This window comes from Mobula hypostoma, chromosome 4, assembly GCF_963921235.1.
Source record: "Mobula hypostoma chromosome 4, sMobHyp1.1, whole genome shotgun sequence".
NCBI lineage: Eukaryota > Metazoa > Chordata > Chondrichthyes > Myliobatiformes > Myliobatidae > Mobula > Mobula hypostoma.
Window position 1 is genome coordinate 83626996 of NC_086100.1, and position 21090 is coordinate 83648085.

At 40.0% G+C, this 21090-nt stretch overlaps 1 protein-coding gene across 1 annotated transcript; it reads right to left on the bottom strand.

Moving 5' to 3' along the window:
* Positions 1-1086: 1086 nt before the first annotated feature.
* Positions 1087-20834, bottom strand: LOC134344859 (G-protein coupled receptor 55). The gene is made up of 2 exons (XM_063044971.1): positions 20487-20834; positions 1087-3180 (listed from the first exon to the last, which is right to left on the bottom strand). Exon 2 carries the CDS (start codon positions 3165-3167, stop codon positions 2205-2207), a length of 963 nt encoding a protein of 320 aa, XP_062901041.1. The 5' UTR covers positions 3168-3180; positions 20487-20834; the 3' UTR covers positions 1087-2204.
* Positions 20835-21090: the final 256 nt, after the last annotated feature.

A 21090-nucleotide genomic window follows, 5' to 3' on the forward strand; every position in this document is an offset into this window, starting at 1 on the left:
GTTTAATAACTTTTGTAATTAGCCAAACATATTGTCTGATTTTTTAAAAATTCAAAGAGTTAACTGTCAGGATACCCGAAACAGCAAAGGAAATAGAAGGAATTAATGCCAATTTAAAAATATAAAAGCAAATTTGACACTAAAGAGTAGGAAAGGGATATCTTAAAAATCTACAAATGTGTTAGAATAAGTTATCTTTAAGATAATGCTGTGGCTGTCACAACAAGTCATTGATTTTGATTGACATATTTCTGGTTTTCTGCACTTGTTTCATCTTTCTCATTTACTCGTAGGTTTTTGTTGTAGCTGACGACATCAGCACTTCATGCTTCTCTCTAATTGCCTTAGAAAAGGCAGTGGCGAGCAGGGTTCTTAAGCCACTCAATTCCATGTAACAAAGATGGGTGGCAGTTCGAGAACATTGTCCCAGCATCGATGAAGGAATAACGATTTACTTCCAAAGCAACACGCACAAAATGCTGACGGATCTCAGCAGATCAGGCAGCATCCATGGGAATGAACAAACAGCGGCGTTTCTGGCTGAGACCTTTCATCAGGACTGGAAAGGATGCCAGAATAAAAAGCTGGGGCAAGGGGGAGGAGGAAAAGCTAGAAAGTGATTGGTGAAGACAGGTGGGTGGGTGGGGGGAGGATAAACTGGGCGGTGATAAGTGGAAAAGACAAAGGGCTGGAGAAGAAGAAATCTGACAGGAGAGGAGAGTGGATCTTGGGAGAAAGGGAAGGAGGAGGGGCACCAGGCAGATGTGAAAGGCAGATGAGGAGAAGTGGTAAGAGGCCAGAATGGGGAAATGAAGAAGAGAGAAGTGGGGAGAAAAACATTACCAGAAGTTGGAGGAATCAATATTCATGCTAACCTGAGAATACAAGGAGCAACACCTCATATTCTGTCTAGGTTCCCCCTTCTTTCACCGTCCTGATGAAGGGTCTCAGCCTGAAACTTTGACTGTTTGTTCATTTCCATAAATGTTGCCGGCATTTTGAGGGTGCTGTTCTGGATTTCCAGCATCTTCAGGATCTCTTGTGTATATGATCTACTTCCAAATATAGGTGGTGAGTAGAAAAAAAAATGCAGAACTGAAATGATATTCCTATGCAACCGCTGTGCTCATTTTTCTGAGTGGTAATCATTGAGTGATTTAGAGGCACTGTCACAGAAACCTTGGTGAATTACTCAAGAAGATCTTGTGAAGGAGAAAAACTGCAGTGATAGTGGGGAGATCTAATGTTGCAGAAAATAGATATGGTATCATTCAAACAGGTTAGTTTGTCTCGGATGGCCTTAGCTTGAATGTTGCTACAGAGCAAAAACTTGAATCTGCTCACACTTTTATCAGCCTGAAATTGGTCTCAGGTTTGCAATCTGCTGTTGCAAGCGTTCAATTATGATGATTCATGGTCTTTTACTCTCAGCATCTGCCAGTGAAATTCATTATACACAAAGTCAAAGGAAACAAAGGTCACAGTGCACCTATGGTGTGAAGTTTCCTCCAGTTATTACAGAGCCCATGTTACAAATATTTCAATCTTCTTTTCTTTACCCCAAAAAAATATTGGACCTAGGATCAAGAATGAGGAGAATACATAATGAACCTTTTAGGAATCTACTGTTCAGGGTCTTAATGGCTAGGAACAGAAGTTGTGAGCTTGGTTGTACTTAGTAGAAAGATTCTTCCCTCTGAGTCTAGAGCTGATAGGATCAAATCACACTTCAGAGATCAGCAGATAGTGTAAGCCTACATTCAAGTTCAGTACTCCAAGGTCTCGCTAGTGGAGATGCTATCTTTCAGGTGAAATGTTAAACAAAAGCCCTGAATGCCCGTCAAAACAGAGTTTAAGATAAGTGGGGATTTAGTGGCATTAGCCTTGGTATACTGTAGAATATTTTCCCTTCTTTTTCCTGAAGCCTGAAAGAGATTTTCTGGTCATAATCACACTGCATTGTGTGCACGTTTCTCTTTCACTTTTATGTTTGCTACATTGAAAGAGTGTTTAACTTGCTGAGGAGCATGATGGCATTTCCACAGATTGCTCAGAGTGCTACATATACGTTTGCTCTTTCACAAGAAGATGCATTGATGAAACAACCCTGATGTACATGATGAGCAATGTTTGATGCAGTAGACAGTTTAGAATCAGCAAAACACTAAGAGCATCCTATGTAAGAAGAAGGTTTTGTTAAATGCTCAGTCAATGATTGAGAAAATGTTAGCCAAAGATCTTTTGGTGCGTGAACCTTGCTCTCGGAATTCCTTTGCAACGAAATAATAGCAAATGGCATCCAGACAACAGTTAACATTGGCTATGCACATGGCACTCTGTACAAATAAACTAATAGCCTTTCTTTCTGAACAGTAACTTTGGTCAATGATGTCCTGCCTCACTAAAAACTGAAGGAAGATGCCAAGATGGACAGGCACAAATGAACAGATGAAGGTTGCTAGGTTGACAGTGATTATTCTAATGCACATCTGGTAGTTTCCAGGGATATCATTTTGCCTATGCAAAAGTTTCCTGATGATTTGGACTGAACAGAAGGTCATGATGGTGAGCGGGATCACAAAGCCCATCAGCTCCACAAAAATAATTAACCCTGGATTCCAGGACTTATCAGAAAATCTATGGAAGCAGGCAATGCTAAAGTTTGAGGTATAATTGGAGCCTGAAGTATCATGAAATTGATAAACAGGGATGCTTCCCAACCAAACAAAGACCCAAATAATGAAGCAGATTATCAAGGTATTCCGTGGTGATCGGAAGTCTCTTGCTTTCAAAGGATGGATGATGGCGAGATAGCGGTCAATGCTAATGGACGTGATGATGAAAATGCTGGCGTACATATTGACGAAGTAGGTGGACTCCACAAAGGAGCAGAAGGCTTTTCCAAAGGGCCAACCACTATCTTGGTCGAGCATCTTGAAGGGTAGGGAAAACAACAGCAGGATGTCGGCCAAAGCAAGATTGCTCATGTAAATGGTAGATTCAGTCCATCTCTTAATCTTGCCGCAGAACATGTAAAGGGCCAGCAAATTGAAGGGCAACCCCATGATGAAGATGGGAATGTAGACCACTAGATGGATAATCTTCTCTTCCTCAGATGTTTTAATCTCACAGCTTGAGCTTTTGTTACTGTGGCTGCCCAAATCCATGGCCTTCTTAATCCTGCAAAGAAGTATACCTGGAATTCAGCCACTTTCCTTCAATCAGTTAAAGTCAGACATAATTTGTGATTACATTGATGTAAAAATGAGACCTGGTTGCTAGAGAAAATTTTGATTCACCTGTAGCACCCTTGGAAATTCAGGCTGCATGATCTTCAAAAGTTACCCATTTAATATATTCATGTAAGATTCCTCTATATGCTTTCTAAAGAAATATGTTTAAACTAAACCTTCACCAAAATTACAGAAAAATCTGCTTGGGATGTTATTTTAATACTTCTTTTTCACTCACATCTCATGAAGTTATCATCTGGCATCCACAGCCTAAAATGTTGTTAGAAGTGGTTTCACGGTAACTTAAATTTTCAGTCGTGGGGAAAAGCATGGGTGGTCATTAAAAACGCAAACACGAGGAAACCTGCAAATGCTGGAATTTCAAGCAACACACATAACTTCAGCTCTTCAACTTTTCAACCACATTTCCTATAATTTCGGATCTCCCCCTCTCAAATCTCTTACTAGCTCTTCTTTCAGTTAGTCCTGATGAAGGATCTTGGCCCGAAACATCGACTGTACCTCTTCCTAGAGATGCTGCCTGGCCTGCTGCGTTCACCAGCAACTTTTATGTGTGTTGCGTGGTCATTAAAAACCTATTTTAAAGTTGCAGCACAGGAACAACAGAATAACTAGCCCTCAATATCATACGATTCAGACAATCTATCTCAAAAATTGGCCTGATTTTTCTTGACCAGAGTCTTCTGCCAGCGTTCATTACTTGTGTTTTCCGTTTCTCCTGAAGCTATGCTCTCAGGAACTGAACGGCTGATCTCACTTGTCCAGGCAATCCAGGACACAAACAGTGAGAACCTTGGCACCAACCTGGCTTCTGCCAAATTTAACCGAATCAAGTGGATGATCCAAAACAAACCTACAAAACTTTTATGGAAACCGTTGGTAACCATCAAAGTTACACCCTAAACTCTACCACATATTGCGGTTTTTCAATGTCTTCGAATGTCTCTGGCATTTAGAAATGCAAAAGCTATTACACATAAAAATAAAGTTATTTAAATATTATACAAACAAAATCCAGTAAAAACTCTTGAAACACTTTTAAAACAGCATTATATCAAAGGTGGATTAAAAGAAATAGTTGCTTAATTGAGTTTTTTTTCCTCTCACACTGCCCTACAATCCCAATTAAATGGATGAGCTGGTGGATCCCGGATCTAACTTGACAACCTGAACCTGACAGTGATCCCCTGTATAGATGCTCTATCCCACCTCTGCATTTCAGGGAAATATGTAGCGTAACTTGGTTACTATGCACAGGGCTAACGCATTTGATACCTGTCAACAGTCACACTGTGAAATGCTGTGGACTTAGAATGGAAAGAACACGGCAGAACCCAACTCAATATTTAAAAGGTTTCAACTCCCTAAAAAAAATGTAAGATTTGATTTTATTAAATTTTATTAAAATTCTTGCTTAATTTGTAAGTGCTTAATTGGAATAAAGTAAAACTGGGGTTTTAGGTACTGAACAAAATAATTGAGAATATTAATTCCATCTCTGTAATGCACAAGTCAAAATCAGCAATACTGTTTACAATCTGGATGTAGCCTTATCTTAAGTTTTACTTCATTAGAAGATCCATTGCCTTTTCTTTAAAGACTAATTTCTGCCTGTGTTTTTACTTTTCTGTCTTATCACCAACACGGATAAACACGACGGCATAGAAAGCAATGGGTTAAGAACAGAGACTGAAATTAATGTGGAAAGGTACTGGACAGCCTGCACTTACATGTTGAACCAAAGGGCCTATTATGATCTGTTGGTATTATTCCATGACTCTTTCACATTCTAACGTACCTCCACTGGTTTACTTTTCGTCTTGAAACCCTGTGTGGCATTCCTAAAGCAATATGAATGAAGATATACACTCCCTATTTGTTATCACTAAAACAAATAGAAGCCTATTTACAAAACAGAGCAGGTTTTGTTTTTAATCCGTTGAAACCAAGATATTCAAGCTGGGGATATTTTAAAGACATGGCGTATTTCAAAGATCTTAAAATGCATGTTTTAAAATTTTGAACAAGTCACTGAAATAACTATTTTAACATCCTCTGGTAAGAAATCGATGCTAGTTATATAAATTGCATTTAAGTTGCTTGTGTTTTGGGTCAGTTTTCTATTTTTTGTCCCTTGTAATTAGCCGTCTCAAACTTAATTGGTCACCACTACCACCAGGTACCCACTTTATATTTAAATTTTTGGGAACTGGTCGCTCTAAAAATCTATCATTTAGTTACTCAGTTTTCAGTGGGAATTGTTTAGTAAGAATTAATTGAATGTGGTGCAGCAAATAAAACAAATTCTTCTGCTGATCAATCAAAGGAATTGCTGAAGCAGAAAATCAAATGGTACTAGGACTACTCAAAATGACTATGTTCATTTGGCACTGAATTCAACATTAAGTCAATTTTTATTTGAAATTAACCTGAAAACCAGTGGCCCAGTAGTCTTGTTGATCGAGAGTTACCTTATTTTTGAAACAGGCTTGCAAAGGGCAATTGAGATTCTTTTAACCAAGCAATGATTATTTTTTCCTCTAAGGTTATTGTTTTTTAAATGCAGGAAAATAAAGCTAGAGTTTTACTTCGAGGAACTTCAATTATACCTTATGTTCTTGCTGCAAATTTTACAACTTACGTGTCCATGTGTTACATTCTTCAGACAATTTATTTAATCAAGAAATTTAAAAATTACCTTTCATTTGTTCATAGTCGATACACTTCATCAATCCAACCTACTTTTTAATGCAAATCGTCTATCTCAAATGGCTGGATTAGTTGCAGTTTAACTAAGTTAAATTTATTTATCTTTGGTGCTTATTGAACATGCATTAGTCTGTAAATTCTAAAAGTGGAGCTGTGATTTTTAAGTATAATTATGCATATTATATTTCATCCATTATGTTTTATAAATATGTATGTATTAACTCTGAAACTCTATTCCCAGTCATCAAACCACCCCAAAGAACCTTCATATCTCACTGCCTACGTGGATTGGATTGGAGCATATTGCTACCAATGTGACGAGCAATCCTTCAAGAATGTAATTCCACTTTACTAAAATTATTAAAAAAAAACATACTTACAATACAGCTGTCTGATAGACTTGCTGGAAACTGAATGGGTGTATCTTGCCCACCCTTGCATAAGTATCTGTATATCATCAAAATGATTGACAACGCTATATATTTTAACCACATCCTATGCCCATTGCTTATCTTCCCAGGTTCCTTTTGCCAAAATAAAATGTTTACAATTCTGTAAAACTTACTTTCCATGTACTTGACTTTCATGGTTGCCACGATTAATTATTTCTGATGAAAACGTTTCCTCGCGATAACTTCAGACATTCCACCAAGCATGGCACGCTTGGAGTAAAATTGAAATCATGTTTAACCCTCTGCTAGACCTTGGCATTTTTAAGCTTCCTTCATCTAGCTCAGTACTTGTTGTAAATCTATCTGACGTGACAGAGAAATTTTTAGTGGTTACTAAATGGCCTTTATGTGGGTGCAGAAGTTATCAAAATGAAAGAACATTTTGAGACAGTGAAAATATCTGCAATCTCTGACAGGCACTGTTCAGAAGGAATGTGACTCACCACTTCAAATAAACCCACGTCAAGTCTGAGTGCTGTTGAGATTGAGGATAGAGAAAGAAGCTAGACCCCAGTCCAGTGAATGACATTGAAGTGAAGGAGTCACGCCAGAGCATCTTGTTCAAGCAACGGAACATATAGGATTCATCTGGGACGCAAACCTTTAGAGCAGGGGTTCCCAACTATTTTATTGCGTGGACCAATACCATTAAGCAAGGGGTCGGAGGACTCCTGGATGGGTACTCCTACTTTAGAGTGAAGTTAGAGACTGAAACACAAGGTATTGATTTATAGTTATTGAAGAAACAAAGTGAAAACTCAGAAGTTCTTTGCTTTTCCAAATAGATCAATAAAATTTTGCTAATCAATTACTTCACAAATTCAAATGAACTCAAAAAGATATAAACTAACTAATGTAATTATCCTGCTACATTTAGTTTTAAAATCAGCATAAGAACTAATGAATTATACTCTTGAAATCTGCAGAGGTGAATGTCCTTAAGAAAGGAAGCAAGAGATTGACTTGGTTCGGAGAAATTGAGGTGGGGTAGGTGGAGAGGGCACAAGAGGGATGTTACAATGGAGGAAGGAGTGATCACAGTGTCATTTATAATAGAGATAGACAAGGAATTGTGAAAGATACTGGCACCCTTCTGAAGAAAAGCATTTTTCTTCGAATTCAGAGAAAATCAGAAGATTGGTAATTATGGCAGGCAAACTGGAAAATAGGCAATGGCAAATCCAAGTATACTCACAAGAGGATAAAAATAAAGTTAAAGGTCTCTGGATGACTAATAAATTTGGATTAAAGCGAAGTAGAATAAAATAGCCCAGACATGTCAGGTTCAGGAAACAACGGAGAACAGAAATTGTTGTGTTGTGCTGCAAATGAAGTAAGAAAGGCATAAAGAAAGCTGACACTAAGTAATTTTAGGCAGATTAAATGTAATCTTTTTTTATGAACAGCTAAACTAAGAGAATATGAGAAATTTGGGTCTTCCGGACACCATGAGAGCAAGCCGCTGAGTAAAGTAATGTGTATTTAGCTTTTAGCTGCATTGAAGAAGAGGAAGTGACAAATGTCACGGTAAAGGAGGAAGGACAAATTGAAAATGATGAGATACGGCAATAACTGTCAGTGCTGAAAGCAGAAATATTATCCTGTTCAAATAGGCTAAAAGCGGATGTAAAAAGTGTGCTGAATACGCCAATATTTCTTTGGTATGGAAGTGGTGTCAAATGACTGAAGAGGTATAAATGTTAGATTCTTAGAAAACAGGATAAATCTAACATCAGTTGCATTGCTGGACATTAATTTGAACAATTTTTGCACGAAAAATATAAGTTCATAAATAAAAACCATGGTGGATTTGCCAAAGGCAAACATTTGATTTCATATTCCTAATATTCACATGTGTGTAGGAAAATCAGAGAACTCTTCCGATATTCCCATTTTATAGATATTTCCTCTTTTATCTGACTGAATTTCTTTTATACTTTGTTTATCTTGAATGTTGTTACATTCACTTCCTCGTCTATTTTTAGGACCTGTTGTTACTGCCACATTTCTTTCATGCCCACAAGTAAAATTTCACCTCTAATTTTTGAGCTGCTGAGATGAAAAAAGATATCTGAGAAACTCAGTGTTCTCCTTGTTACATCCTGAGATCCTCAATCAGCATTAAACACCGTGAACTAAATGCTCAAGACCTCAGGCTTCAGCAGCACTTGTGTCTTTAAAGATATCATTTTATTTTTTTAAGCACTAAGCTTCATAAGTTTTAGCAAGACTTGTATGTGGTTGCTGTTCCAAGTACATTATCCCTTTCATCTTTCTCTAACCCTCTTCCTTTCAGTCTTATCCAGTCCCAAGCTTTCACCTCTGTATCTCCCCCTTTGATTCCAAATAAACAGTTCTCTGAAAGGGACTGAGCTTCTTCTCATATCTTTCCAACTTCAAAATCTTGGATCCATTTAGGACCCTCCCTCTAGCTTCATACAATTTGTAGATCTTTTTAATCTGATATCAACGTAGCATCAATCATCTCATTTATTTTTTTCTAATGAAGGTGGCATGGGGGAAAGGAATTATACCTAAGGCATGGCGAAGGGCGGGAGGGATACTAATTCCCAAAGAGAAGAATTCCTCAACAATCAGTCAGTTCCGCCAGATCAGTCTCCTGAATGTGGAAGGAAAGCTCTTCTTTAGTGTCGTGGCTCAAAGACTCTCAGCCTTTTTGCTGAGCAACAACTTCGTTGACACATCAATGCAGAACGCAGGAATACGTGGTTTCCCAGAATGGCTGGAACATGCAAATGTCATCTGGCACCAGATACAAACTGCCAAGAAAGAAAAGAAAGACCTGCATGTAGTCTTCCTAGATCTTGCCAATGCTTTTGGGTCAATGGCTCACGAGACTCTGTGGGTAGCTTTCAACTTTTTCCAGGTTGCAGAGGGCATCACATAGCTGGTCAAAGCGTACTTCCAGGATCTGCAGTTCTGTGTCACAACACAAGATAACACCAGCACATGGCAGCACCTTGAGATAGGCATAATGGCGGGTTGTACCATCTCTCCTCTGGCATTTATCGTGACAATGGAGCTCATTATCCCAGCATCACAATGGGTGGTTGGAGGGAAATGCTTGAAGAATGGGCTGCGTCTTCCTCCAATCAGGGTGTACTTGGATGACATGACCACAATAACAACAATAAAAGCATGCACCAAACGCCTGCTGGATATAACTCCAGGGAAACATCAAATGGGCATGAATGGAGATCAAACCCAGTAAGTCTCGCAGTATCTCAATTGTCAAAGGCCGGCTCACCGACCTAAGGTTTTGTATCAACGCTGAGCCAATACCAACTGTCCTGGAGAAGCCCATCAAAAGCCTTGGACGGTGGTACAACGCAGACCTCAGAGCCATAGAGCAGGTGGAACAACTAAAGCAGGATACAATCAGTGGCCTCAAGCTAATCAACAACACGGTTCCCCCAGGGAGATTGAAGCCTTGGTACTTTCAGTTTGGACTGCTGCCCCGACTTATGCGGCCAATTACCATCTATGAGGTCACTATGTCTCACGCAAATGGGCTGGAGAGTCCGGTGAACTCACATGTGAGGAAGTGGCTAGGGCTACCAAGATGCCTTAGCAGCATAGGACTTCATGGGAACAGAACCCTTTCTCTGCCAATTTCTAGCCTGGTGGAGGAATACAAAAGTGCCAAAGCAAGGCTGGAAATGACACTCAAAAAATCTTGGGACCCAATCATAAGAGGCATTGCTCCTGCTCGAGCAACAGGGAAGAAATGGACCCCAGCCGCAGCAGTACTGGACGCAGAAGCTGCCCTCCGACACCGGGACATAGTGGACTATGTCCAACAGGACAGAGGAGGCCTTGGCCTTGGAGTGATGAAACCTACCTGGCAAAAGGCTCCTACAACTGAACGCCGGCACCTGGTGGTGAAGGAGGAGTGCCACCAAGAAGCAGCAGCCAGATGTGCCATAGCAATATCCCAAGCCAAGCAAGGCTGGGGGATGAGGTGGGAGGGTGTTGAGAGGAGGAAAATCACATGGAATGAGCTGGGGAACATGGAGTCAAACAGACTGAGCTTCATCATCACAGCAAGATATGATGTCCTGCCATCTCCTACAAACCTAAATCTTTGGCTGGGAGAGGATCCAGCCGGTCCTCTGTGCGCAGTTTCCAGCATCCCTCAAGCACATCGTGGTTAGTTGCAAGACCAGCCTAATACAAGGCAGACACACCTGGCGACATGACCAAGTGCTGAGATGTTTGGCAGCTGAACTTGAGTGTAAGAGAGTAACCACCAACGCCAGGCCTCTCAATGCCCAGACAACGGTCCCACAACTACTATCCTTCACCCGGGAAGCAGAGAAACCGGTGGCTAACCCCTTGCCTCACGACTCATGCCCACTGAGTGCAGCCAGGGACTGGGAAATGCGTGTTGATTTAGGCCAGAAACTTACCTTCCTATCTGAAATTGCAACGACCAACCTGCGGCCTGACCTGGTCCTTTGGTCCAACTCCTGTCGGCACGTCTTTATCATTGAGCTGACTGTCCCCTAGGAGGATGCTGTGGATGAGACTTACAAACGGAAAAGGCTGCGATATGCCAACCTTGCAGTCGAAGCAGAGGAGCGAGGCTGGAATGTAAAAGTGCGCCCAGTTAAGGTGGGGTGCAGGGGCTTTGTAGCCAGTTCCACCGTAAGGCTGCTGAGGGAAGTAGGAGTCAGAGGGCAGGCCCTAGGAAGGCAATCAAAGCACTTGCTAATGCCGCCGAAATGAGCAGTCACTGGCTGTGGCTGAAAAGAAGGGATGCTGTCTGGACTGCCAAGTGACCATCTAGAGACTAACCATGTGACACACACCCAGGTCTGATCAGCCTGTGGTGGGCCTGCCTCAGCTGAGGGTGTCTTATGATAAAAGGCAGAAACACCCAGTGATGTCAAGGTACACAACTGAAGATGTGTCGTAATGGTGGTAACATCATCTAGTGGTCATCTTTAAGAACTCCTTCCACTCAAGTCAAGTGCAGTGCAGAAAATTTAGGGATTGTAATGTCCAGTCCTACGAGTCAAATTGTTTCAGAACCCATGTTTCAGAACATGTTCTGTCATCAACATTCATGATAGCAATCTCTAAATTCAATAGATAATCTTCCACTATTTCCCTCATTCCTATATAATCTTACCAAAGAAAACATTTTTTCTTTGTTCACTCATTTAATATTCCAAAAGAAACATGATTATGCCACCATTTTTCCTGAACTCCTGAGAACAATTGCTCTTCATTCTGTGCCACATTCTCTCCTCATCCTACGCCATCTCTTTGAGCAAAAACAAGAGTGGAGGGGGGAGGGGAGAGTCATTGGGTCAGAGAGAATGAATTATCTCATAGTGTCACTCAGCTGCTCCTCCGAGGCTCCATTGGTATTCCAACGTCTAACCTCTTTCATCCTTCTCTTCCTGGGGATCCTACCTTTCCTCTGTTTCCGGTTCAAGTCATGAGCCTGCTGTCCGCAACTCCTGGTTGAGTAGGTGCCAGTGACCTCCATAACAGAGAGAGCCTCCTGTTCCTCTGCAGCTGGGCCCAGCCCTTCTTGGGTGCATCATGACAAGAAGTGAATAGGAAAAGATGAATTCAACTTTGAAGATGGCAGGATTAATTCGTAAGAATGTGAAAAAGGGAAGTCATGATTATTGACTTCATGAGTAATACATTGAATTTCTAGAAATTAGAAGTGTTTATTTGACTGTTGGAACTATGGATATTGCATTAAGAACTAAAAATTAAAAATGGTGGATCTGTTTGTTGGAGAAAGTCTTTCTTCATTTGAACAATTGTCAACTAAATATAGTTTACCAAAAAACAATTTCTTTCGGTACTTACAAATTAGAGATTTTCTGCAATCTCACTTATATACATTTCCTAATAGGCCTGATAAGAACGTATTAGATGAAATTCATAATATGAAATCATTTTATAATGGTTCAATATCTAATATTTATGATATGTTGTTGGGAATGAGAAATGATCCTTCAGACAAAATCAAAAATCTTTGGGAACAAGACTTACAGACTTCAATTTCTGAAGAAACTTGGAATGAGATTTTTAAATTGGTTAATACTTCATCGTTATGTGCTCATCATTCCCTCCTATAATTTAAAGTGGTTCATAGGGCTTATATGACCAAGGATAAGTTATCTCGTTTTTATATGGATATATCTCCCTACTGTGATAGGTGTAACAATGGAGAAGCGTCATTTATTCATATGTTTTGGACGTGCCCAAGTCTTGGAAAATATTGGAAGGAAGTATTCCAAACTTTTTCTGCACTCTTTAAAGTAAATTTTAAGCCTAATCCTTTGACTGCCCTATTTGGTATTGTTGGAAGGAAAGGTATCATCTTGAAGACATCTGATTTGCACATTCTGGCTTTTATTTCTCTTATGGCTAGGAGGGCGCTTTTGTTTAAATGGAAGGATGCTGTTCCGCCTAATCATGCCCAGTGGTTATGGGATGTTCTGGCGTGCCTAAATTTAGAAAAGATTCGTTGTTCAATTTCTGAATCTAACCAAGATTTTCAAAATTTGTGGGGGCCGTTTTTAAATTATTTTCATAATCTTTGACTTCTCGTTAAAGTACAGAAGTTGGTTAATAGTATATTTTATTATCTGATAAGGTTTTTTTTTCCCAAACAGCTTCAACTATGGTAGTGGGTATAGATTTTTTTAATAAAACTGTTTATATTCTAACAAACAAATTAATCTAATCTATATGAATATAGGGTAAGGGGTTCGTTAATGTGATTCAATATACTGTATCTGGTATTGTTTTTCTTTTGTTTTATAGTATGGACTCTATTCTTCTATATAGAAATCAATAAAAATATTGAAAAGAAAGAAAAATGGTGGAAATATTTAGCAGATCCATAATAAGAGAAACAGTTGACATTTTCATCAGAACTAGCTTCTTGGATCCAATTCTGCTTGAGGTTGTGTTCCTCCCATTTCAAATCTTCTAAAATGTCTCTAAAGGCTCAGTGTCAATTCCATCCAGTCTATGTATTGCTTCATTTTTAATGTTCCCTTTCTAATGTTTGTAACGTCATGACCATCTAATTCCATGCACAGCTCCTGCCTCTCCCTAATCAGTCTATCTTGTGTCCCTCGTAACGCTGAGAGCACTCTGGCTAGAGTGACCAATGATATTCTGTGTAACTATCAATAAAGGCATAATCACCTTCCTCAAGTGTGCTTGCTGAACCTGATGTGTTTGAATGCACTGTCTTCCTTCAAGGTACGCTTTGTTTTGATACTTTATCTTCACCTAGTTCATATCGACTACAACGTTGCTGTTTCCTTTTGGCTCATCTAACAGAGACAGCACATCAGTTTCTGTAAATTCTCTTCCAATGTCCTTGCCAATGCTTGCTTGGCCCCTTCATGTTAATCAATTGCATGTTGCCCACGTGAAAGCATTGCATAGACTTTCACATACATATTGTTAATGCCCAGCTACAGCATTTCTCTCTCCTCTGATGAATGACAATTACTGCTTGTGCTCATTTGCAGTCCTGAAAGATTGCGAAGGGAGCAATAAAGGTTCCCAGGATACATGGAAAGCACGACAAGCAACAGTAGATCACTGGGATTGTAGCAGTCATAAAAAGAGGTACTGGTTAGGTGGATAACTGATTCATTGTAACTGTGATTAGCCGAGTGATAAATAGGTGGGTTGCTAAGCACATGGCACATTGGGCCGGGAGGGCCTGTTCTGCGTTCTATCTAGAAATAAATAAACAAACTACTAAATAAATAAATTCATGAGACAATAAGAGATAGGAGCAGAATTAGGCTAATAGGCCTACTGAGCCTGTTCTGCCAGGTTATCATGGCTGATCCATTTTCCTTTCTACCGCATTCTGCCTTCTCTCAGTAAACTTTCATGGCAGCTAATCAAGAACATATTAACCTCTGCCTTAAATACACCCAATCACTTGGCCTCCACAGTCACCTGCGGCAATGAATTCCATGGATTCACCACCCTCTGGCTAAAGAAATACCTCCTCATCTTCATTCTAAATGGGTGTCCCTCTATTGTGAGGCTGCACCTCTGGTCCTAGATTCCCCATTGTCGGAAACATCCTCTCCACATCCACTTTATCTAGGTGTTTTAACATCTGATAGGTTTGAATGAGAATAACCCTTTCATTCCCAGGATCATTCTCATGAAGCTCTGCTCAGCCCTCTCCAATGTCGGCACATCCTTTCTTAGATAAGGGACCAGAGCTGCTCACAATACTCCAAGTGAGGCCTCACCAGTGCCTTATAAAGCCTCAGCACTACATCTTTGTTTTTATGTTTTAGACATCCCAAAAGTAATGCTAACTTTGCATTTGCTTTCCTCACAACCAGCTCAACCCACAAATTAACCTTTAGAGAATCCTGCACAAAGACTCCCAACTCCCTTTGCACCTTGGATTTTTGAATTTTCTGGCTGTTTAGAAAATATGCTGCACTTTTGTTCCTTCATGCATGACCATACACCTCCTGACACTGTATTCCATCTGCCACTTCTTTGTCCATTCTCCTAATCTGTCTAAGACCTTCTGCAGCCTTCCTGATTCCTCAACACTACCTTCCATCTTCGTATCATCCTCAGACTTTGCCACAAAGCCATCAATTTTGTCATCCAATCATTGACATAGAAACATAGAAACATAGAAAATAGGTGCAGGAGTAGGCCATTCGGCCCTTCGAGCCTGCACTGCCATTTATTATGATCATGGCTGATCATCCAACTCAGAACCCTGCCCCAGCCTTCCCTCCATACTCCCTGATCCCCATAGCCACAAGGGCCATATCTAACTCCCTCTTAAATATAGCCAATGAACTGGCCTCAACTGTTTCCTGTGGCAGAGAATTCCACAGATTCACCACTCTCTGTGTGAAGAAGTTTTTCCTAATCTCGGTCACCAAAGTGGATAACTTCACATTTATCCACATTAAATTGCATCTGCCATGAATTTTCCCACTCACCCAACCTATCCAAGTCACTCTGCATCCTCTTAGCATCCTCCTCACAGCTAACACTGCCACCCAGCTTCGTGTCATCCGCAAACTTGGAGATGCTGCATTTAATTCCCTCATCCAAGTCATTAATATATATTGTAAACAACTGGGGTCCCAGCACTGAGCCTTGCGGGACCCCACTAGTCACCGCCTGCCATTCTGAAAAGGTCCTGTTTATTCCCACTCTTTGCTTCCTGTCTGCTAACCAATTCTCTATCCACATCAATACCTTACCCCCAATACCGTGTGCTTTAAGTTTGCACACTAATCTCCCGTGTGGGACCTTGTCAAAAGCCTTTTGAAAATCCAAATATACCACATCCACTGGTTCTCCCCTATCCACTCTACTAGTTACATCCTCAAAAAATTCTATGAGATTCGTCAGACATGATTTTCCTTTCACAAATCCATGCTGACTTTGTCCGATCACTTCACCGCTTTCCAAATGTGCTGTTATCACATCCTTGATAACTGACTCCAGCAGTTTCCTCACCACCGATGTTAGGCTAACCGGTCTATAATTCCCCGGTTTCTCTCTCCCTCCTTTTTTAAAAAGTGGGGTTACATTAGCCACCCTCCAATCCTCAGGAACTAGTCCAGAATCTAACAAGTTTTGAAAAATTATCACTAATGCATCCACTATTTCTTGTGCTACTTCCTTACGCACTCTGGGATGCAGACCATCTGGCCCTGGGGATTTATCTGCCTTCAATCCCTTCAATTTACCTAACACCACTTCCCTACTAACATGTATTTCGCTCAGTTCCTCCATCTCACTGGACCCTCTGTCCCCTACTATTTCTGGAAGATTATTTATGTCCTCCTTAGTGAAGACAGAACCAAAGTAATTATTCAATGCCATGTCCTTGCTCCCCATAATCAATTCACCTGTTTCTGTCTGTAGGGGACCTACATTTGTCTTTACCAGTCTTTTCCTTTTTACATATCTATAAAAGCTTTTACAGTCAGTTTTTACAGTCCCTGCCAGTTTTCTCTCAGAATCTTTTTTCCCCTTCCTAATTAAGCCCTTTGTCCTCCTCTGCTGAACTCTGAATTTCTCCCAGTCCTCAGGTGAGCCACTTTTTCTGGCTAATTTGTATGCTACTTCTTTGGAATTGATACTATCCCTAATTTCTCTTGTCAGCCACGGGTGCACTACCTTCCTTGATTTATTCTTTTGCCAAACTGGGATGAACAATTGTTGTAGTTCATCCATGCAACCTTTAAATGCTTGCCATTGCATATCCACCGTCAATCCTTTAAGTGTCATTTGCCAGTCTATCTTAGCTAATTCACGTCTCCTACCTTCAAAGTTACCCCTCTTTAAGTTCAGAACCTTTGTTTCTGAATTAACTATGTCACTCTCCATCTTAATGAAGAATTCCACCATATTATGGTCACTCTTACCCAAGGGGCCTCTCATGACAAGATTGCTAATTAACCCTTCCTCATTGCTCAAAACCCAATCCAGAATAGCCTGCTCTCTAGTTGGTTCCTCGACATGTTGGTTCAAAAAACCATCCCGCATACATTCCAAGAAATCCTCTTCCTCAGCACCTTTACCAATTTGGTTCACCCAATCTACATGTAGATTGAAGTCACCCATTATAACTGCTGTTCCTTTATTGCACACATTTCTAATTTCCTGTTTAATACCATCTCCGACCTCACTACTACTGTTAGGTGGCCTGTACACAACTCCCACCAGCGTTTTCTGCCCCTTAGTGTTACGCAGCTCTACCCATATCGATTCCACATCTTCCCGGCTTATGTCCTTCCTTTCTATTGCGTTAATCTCATCTTTAACCAGCAACGCCACCCCACCTCCTTTTCTTTCATGTCTATCCCTCCTGAATATTGAATATCCCTGAACGTTGAGCTCCAATCCCTGGTCACCCTGGAGCCATGTCTCTGTGATCCCAACTATATCATAATCATTAATAACATATAAAGTAAAAAGAAGTGGTCCCAATATCAAGCCCTGTGAAACACCGCTTGTCACTGGCAGCTAAACAGAAAAGGCTCCCTTTGTTTCCAGCCAATCAACTGATGTGCTATCCATGCTAGTATCTTTCCTGTAATACAACGGCTTCTTACTTTGTTAAGTAGCCTTATGCACATCACCTTGTCAAAGGCCTTCTGAAAATCCAAGTTAACAATATCCACTGACTCTCCTTTGTCCATCCTGCCTGTTATTTTATCAAAGAATTCCAATGGATTTGTCTGGCAAGATTTTCAGTTAAGAAAACCATGCCAACTTTGGCCTATTTTATGATGTGCCTCCAAGTATCCTAAGACCTCATCCTGAACCATCAGTTCTAACATCTTCCCAACCACTAAGGTCAGGCTAGTTAGCCAATAATTCCCTTTCTTCTGCCTCTTTTCCTTCTTGAAGCATCCTCTGGAACCATGCCCGAATCTAGTGACTCTTGTAAGAACGTTACTAATGCTTCCATTATTTCTTCAGCTGCCTCTTTCAGAACTCTGGGGAGTACGCCATCTGATCCAGGTGACTTATCTTTCAGACCTTTAGCAATTGCACTTCCTTCTGCCCCTTGACACTCTTGAGCTTCCAACATACTGCTAGTTTCTTCCACAGTGAAGACAGATACAAAATACTTTAGTTTGTCCACCATTTCCTTGTCCCCATTACTCCCTCTCCAGCATCATTTTTCTGTTATCTGAAAAAACTTTTGGTATCCTCTGATATTATTGGCTAGCTTACCTTCATATTTCATCTTTTCGTTGCTTATGTTTTTTTTAGTTGCCTTCTATTTGTTTTTAAAAGTTTCCCACTATTCTAACTTCCCACTATTCTTTGTTCTATTGCGTGCCCACTATTTTTTGTTCTATTACATGCCCTCCTTTTTGCTTTTATGTTGGCTTTGAATTCTCTTGTCAGTCACGGTTGAATCAACCTGCCTTTAGAATGCTACTTTTTTTTGGAATCTATCTATCCTGCGCCTTCCAAATTGCCCCAAAAGCTCCAGCTTTTGTTGTTCTAACATCATCCCTGCTAGTGTCCCCTTCCAATCAACTTTGGCCAGCTCCTCTCTCATCCTTTATTTCTCTTTGCTCTACTATAATACTGATACATCTGATTTTATCTTTCCCCTCTCAAACTGCAGGATGAATTCTATCAATATTATGATCACTGTTTCCTGATGGTTCCTTTACCTTAAACTCCCTAATCAAGTGTGGTTGATTGCACAACATCTAATCCAGAACTGCCTTTCCCCTAGTGGGCTCCACTATGAGCTGCTCTAGAACCCATCCCCTAGGCATTCTACAAATTCCTTCTCTTGGGTTTCAGCACCAAACTGATCTTCCAATCTACCTGCATATTTAAATACCCCATGATTATTATAACATTGCCCTTCTGACATGCTTTTTCTGTCTCCCATTGTAATTTGTAGACCACATGGGGGCTACTGTTCAGGGCCTCTATACAACTCCAATCAGGGTCTTTTTTTACTCTTAGAGTTTCTTACCTCTACTCACAAAGATACTACATCTTCCAATCCTATGTCACCTCCTTCTAAGGGTTTGATTTCTTCCGTCATATTTGATTCCTTCAGCATATTTCCAAGTAATACAATATGTAAGCTGAGTGTTAACCTCATAAATAAAGCCCCGGCTCCTGTGTGAAGAACACTGCCTTTCCAAGTTAACCTTAACTCACAAGTTATACCAAGCATAAAAGCTTAAGTTTATTTGGTATAATTCAATGTTAGAGATACCGGGTTATATTTTTTAAAATCTATGAAAATGTGCTCTTTCCAATATTGACCAAGTAAATACTAAATTTAACCTTACACAAAATCAAAAGCCTACTAGTAACAAATGTGTGAACGTCATCAAATAACATACTTATTTCACTAGTTCAAGCACGCTTAAGTTAATATCACAGCCGAACATTCAGAAAATTCAGAGTGGGAAATGGTGCAGTGTTAATGTTCAAAATTATCTTGAATATCTGTGACATACTGACTGTTATTATGAACGATGAAATAATTGTGCAAATACATGAATTAGGCATCACTCTATGACAAAATATGACTTACAAAAATAGAAAATATGATTACTACCTGGCCATCCTGCCAAGGCATGTTGTTTGGCAACAAATCAACTTTGACATAGATAACAGTTATTGAAATGATAGCTTGTTATCTCCATCCATCCCCCTCCTGTCTTCTCCTATCGTTTCAGATCTCCCCTGATCCCTCCCACTTTCAAATCTCTTACTAGTTCTTCTTTCAGTTAGTCCTGACGAAGGGTCTCGGCCCAAAATGTCAACTGTACCTCTTCCTAGAGATGCTGCCTGGCCTGCTGCGTTCACCAGCAACTTTGACGTGGGTTGCTTGAAATTCCAGCATCTGCAGATTTCCCCGTGAATGCTTGTTATCTCTGTTCCTTTCTCTTGGTGATTACTCACATACCCATGCATAGATTTCATGGGTTTTGCTGTAGAAAACAGTTTGACATCAAACTGTGCTTCCCACAACGGAGAAAACTCTGTAATGGCCACTATTTAAGAGACAGTCATGATATTTAATTTCCAACTCAGCAAAAAGATCCTAATTATAAATAATAACAGCAAAAGGTAATGTGGACAAAAGAACCACTCAAATCTGCTCCATTTTTCTGCAAGTTCTTGGCTCTCTGTTACGACTTCTCTGTTTCCTCACAGTCCCACTTCCCTCTGATTCCCTTGGCATCCAAACATCTATCAGTCTCAACTTGGATAAGGGTAAGTGACTGAAAATTAAAGATCTCTGTAAAGATTTTCTTTCTCTTTAAGACCCCTGGTTTCAGGTTTCTCAGTCAGGGCTAAAGGTGCTAGAGCATCCAACAAAGAGTTTATAATGTCTCCTTCAGATTGCTTCTTATTATAAATTCCAGTAAGCAGAAGCCAACCTTTAAAAATCCACTTGGGATGCATTAACTCATAAACCAATCTGCTGAATCTACATTACACCAACTACAATTTAACCACATCCCTTCTGATAAGGAAACCATTATTGCATACATACCTCCAAAAGAATTGTTACCGAAGCCCTGTGCAATCTCAGCAAGACTTCATTAAGGTTGAGCTCCGACCCTCTTGGAATAAAGACCACTATACCAAAGGCCTTTTTAAATGCTTTCTTAACTGCATCTTTGCTTTCTGCACATCATAAACTGGTGCAGCAGGATTTGTCTGTCCTTCAAACTTCAGGTAATTTTTTTCTGTTTTAAGGCCATAGAGCAAGCTGCTCAGAGAATAGCTGTACACTGTTATTTGTTTTATTGGTACCTGTGAGGAGTGATCTACTTACATTTTCAATTGTCCTCATTAATTAAAAGTTAGCAATGTTAAAAAAAATGACAGCACTATGCACAGTATTTAACCGATGAGGCTGTGCTTTGCAGCCATTTTCTTGTTAAAAAAAACGGCTTGCATGCTTTTTCTAACCACTTCCCTCTTTGGCTGATCAACAAATCAGAGTATTTTTAAATATCTTGTAGTTGCACGTCATTAAGTCATAATGAAACAGATGAAATCAATCATCAGAAAAAATGGTGGTTAATGTTTATTCATTAATACATCTCTTATCCTCAAATAACACAATCAGAAACTCCCTTACAAAAACATGT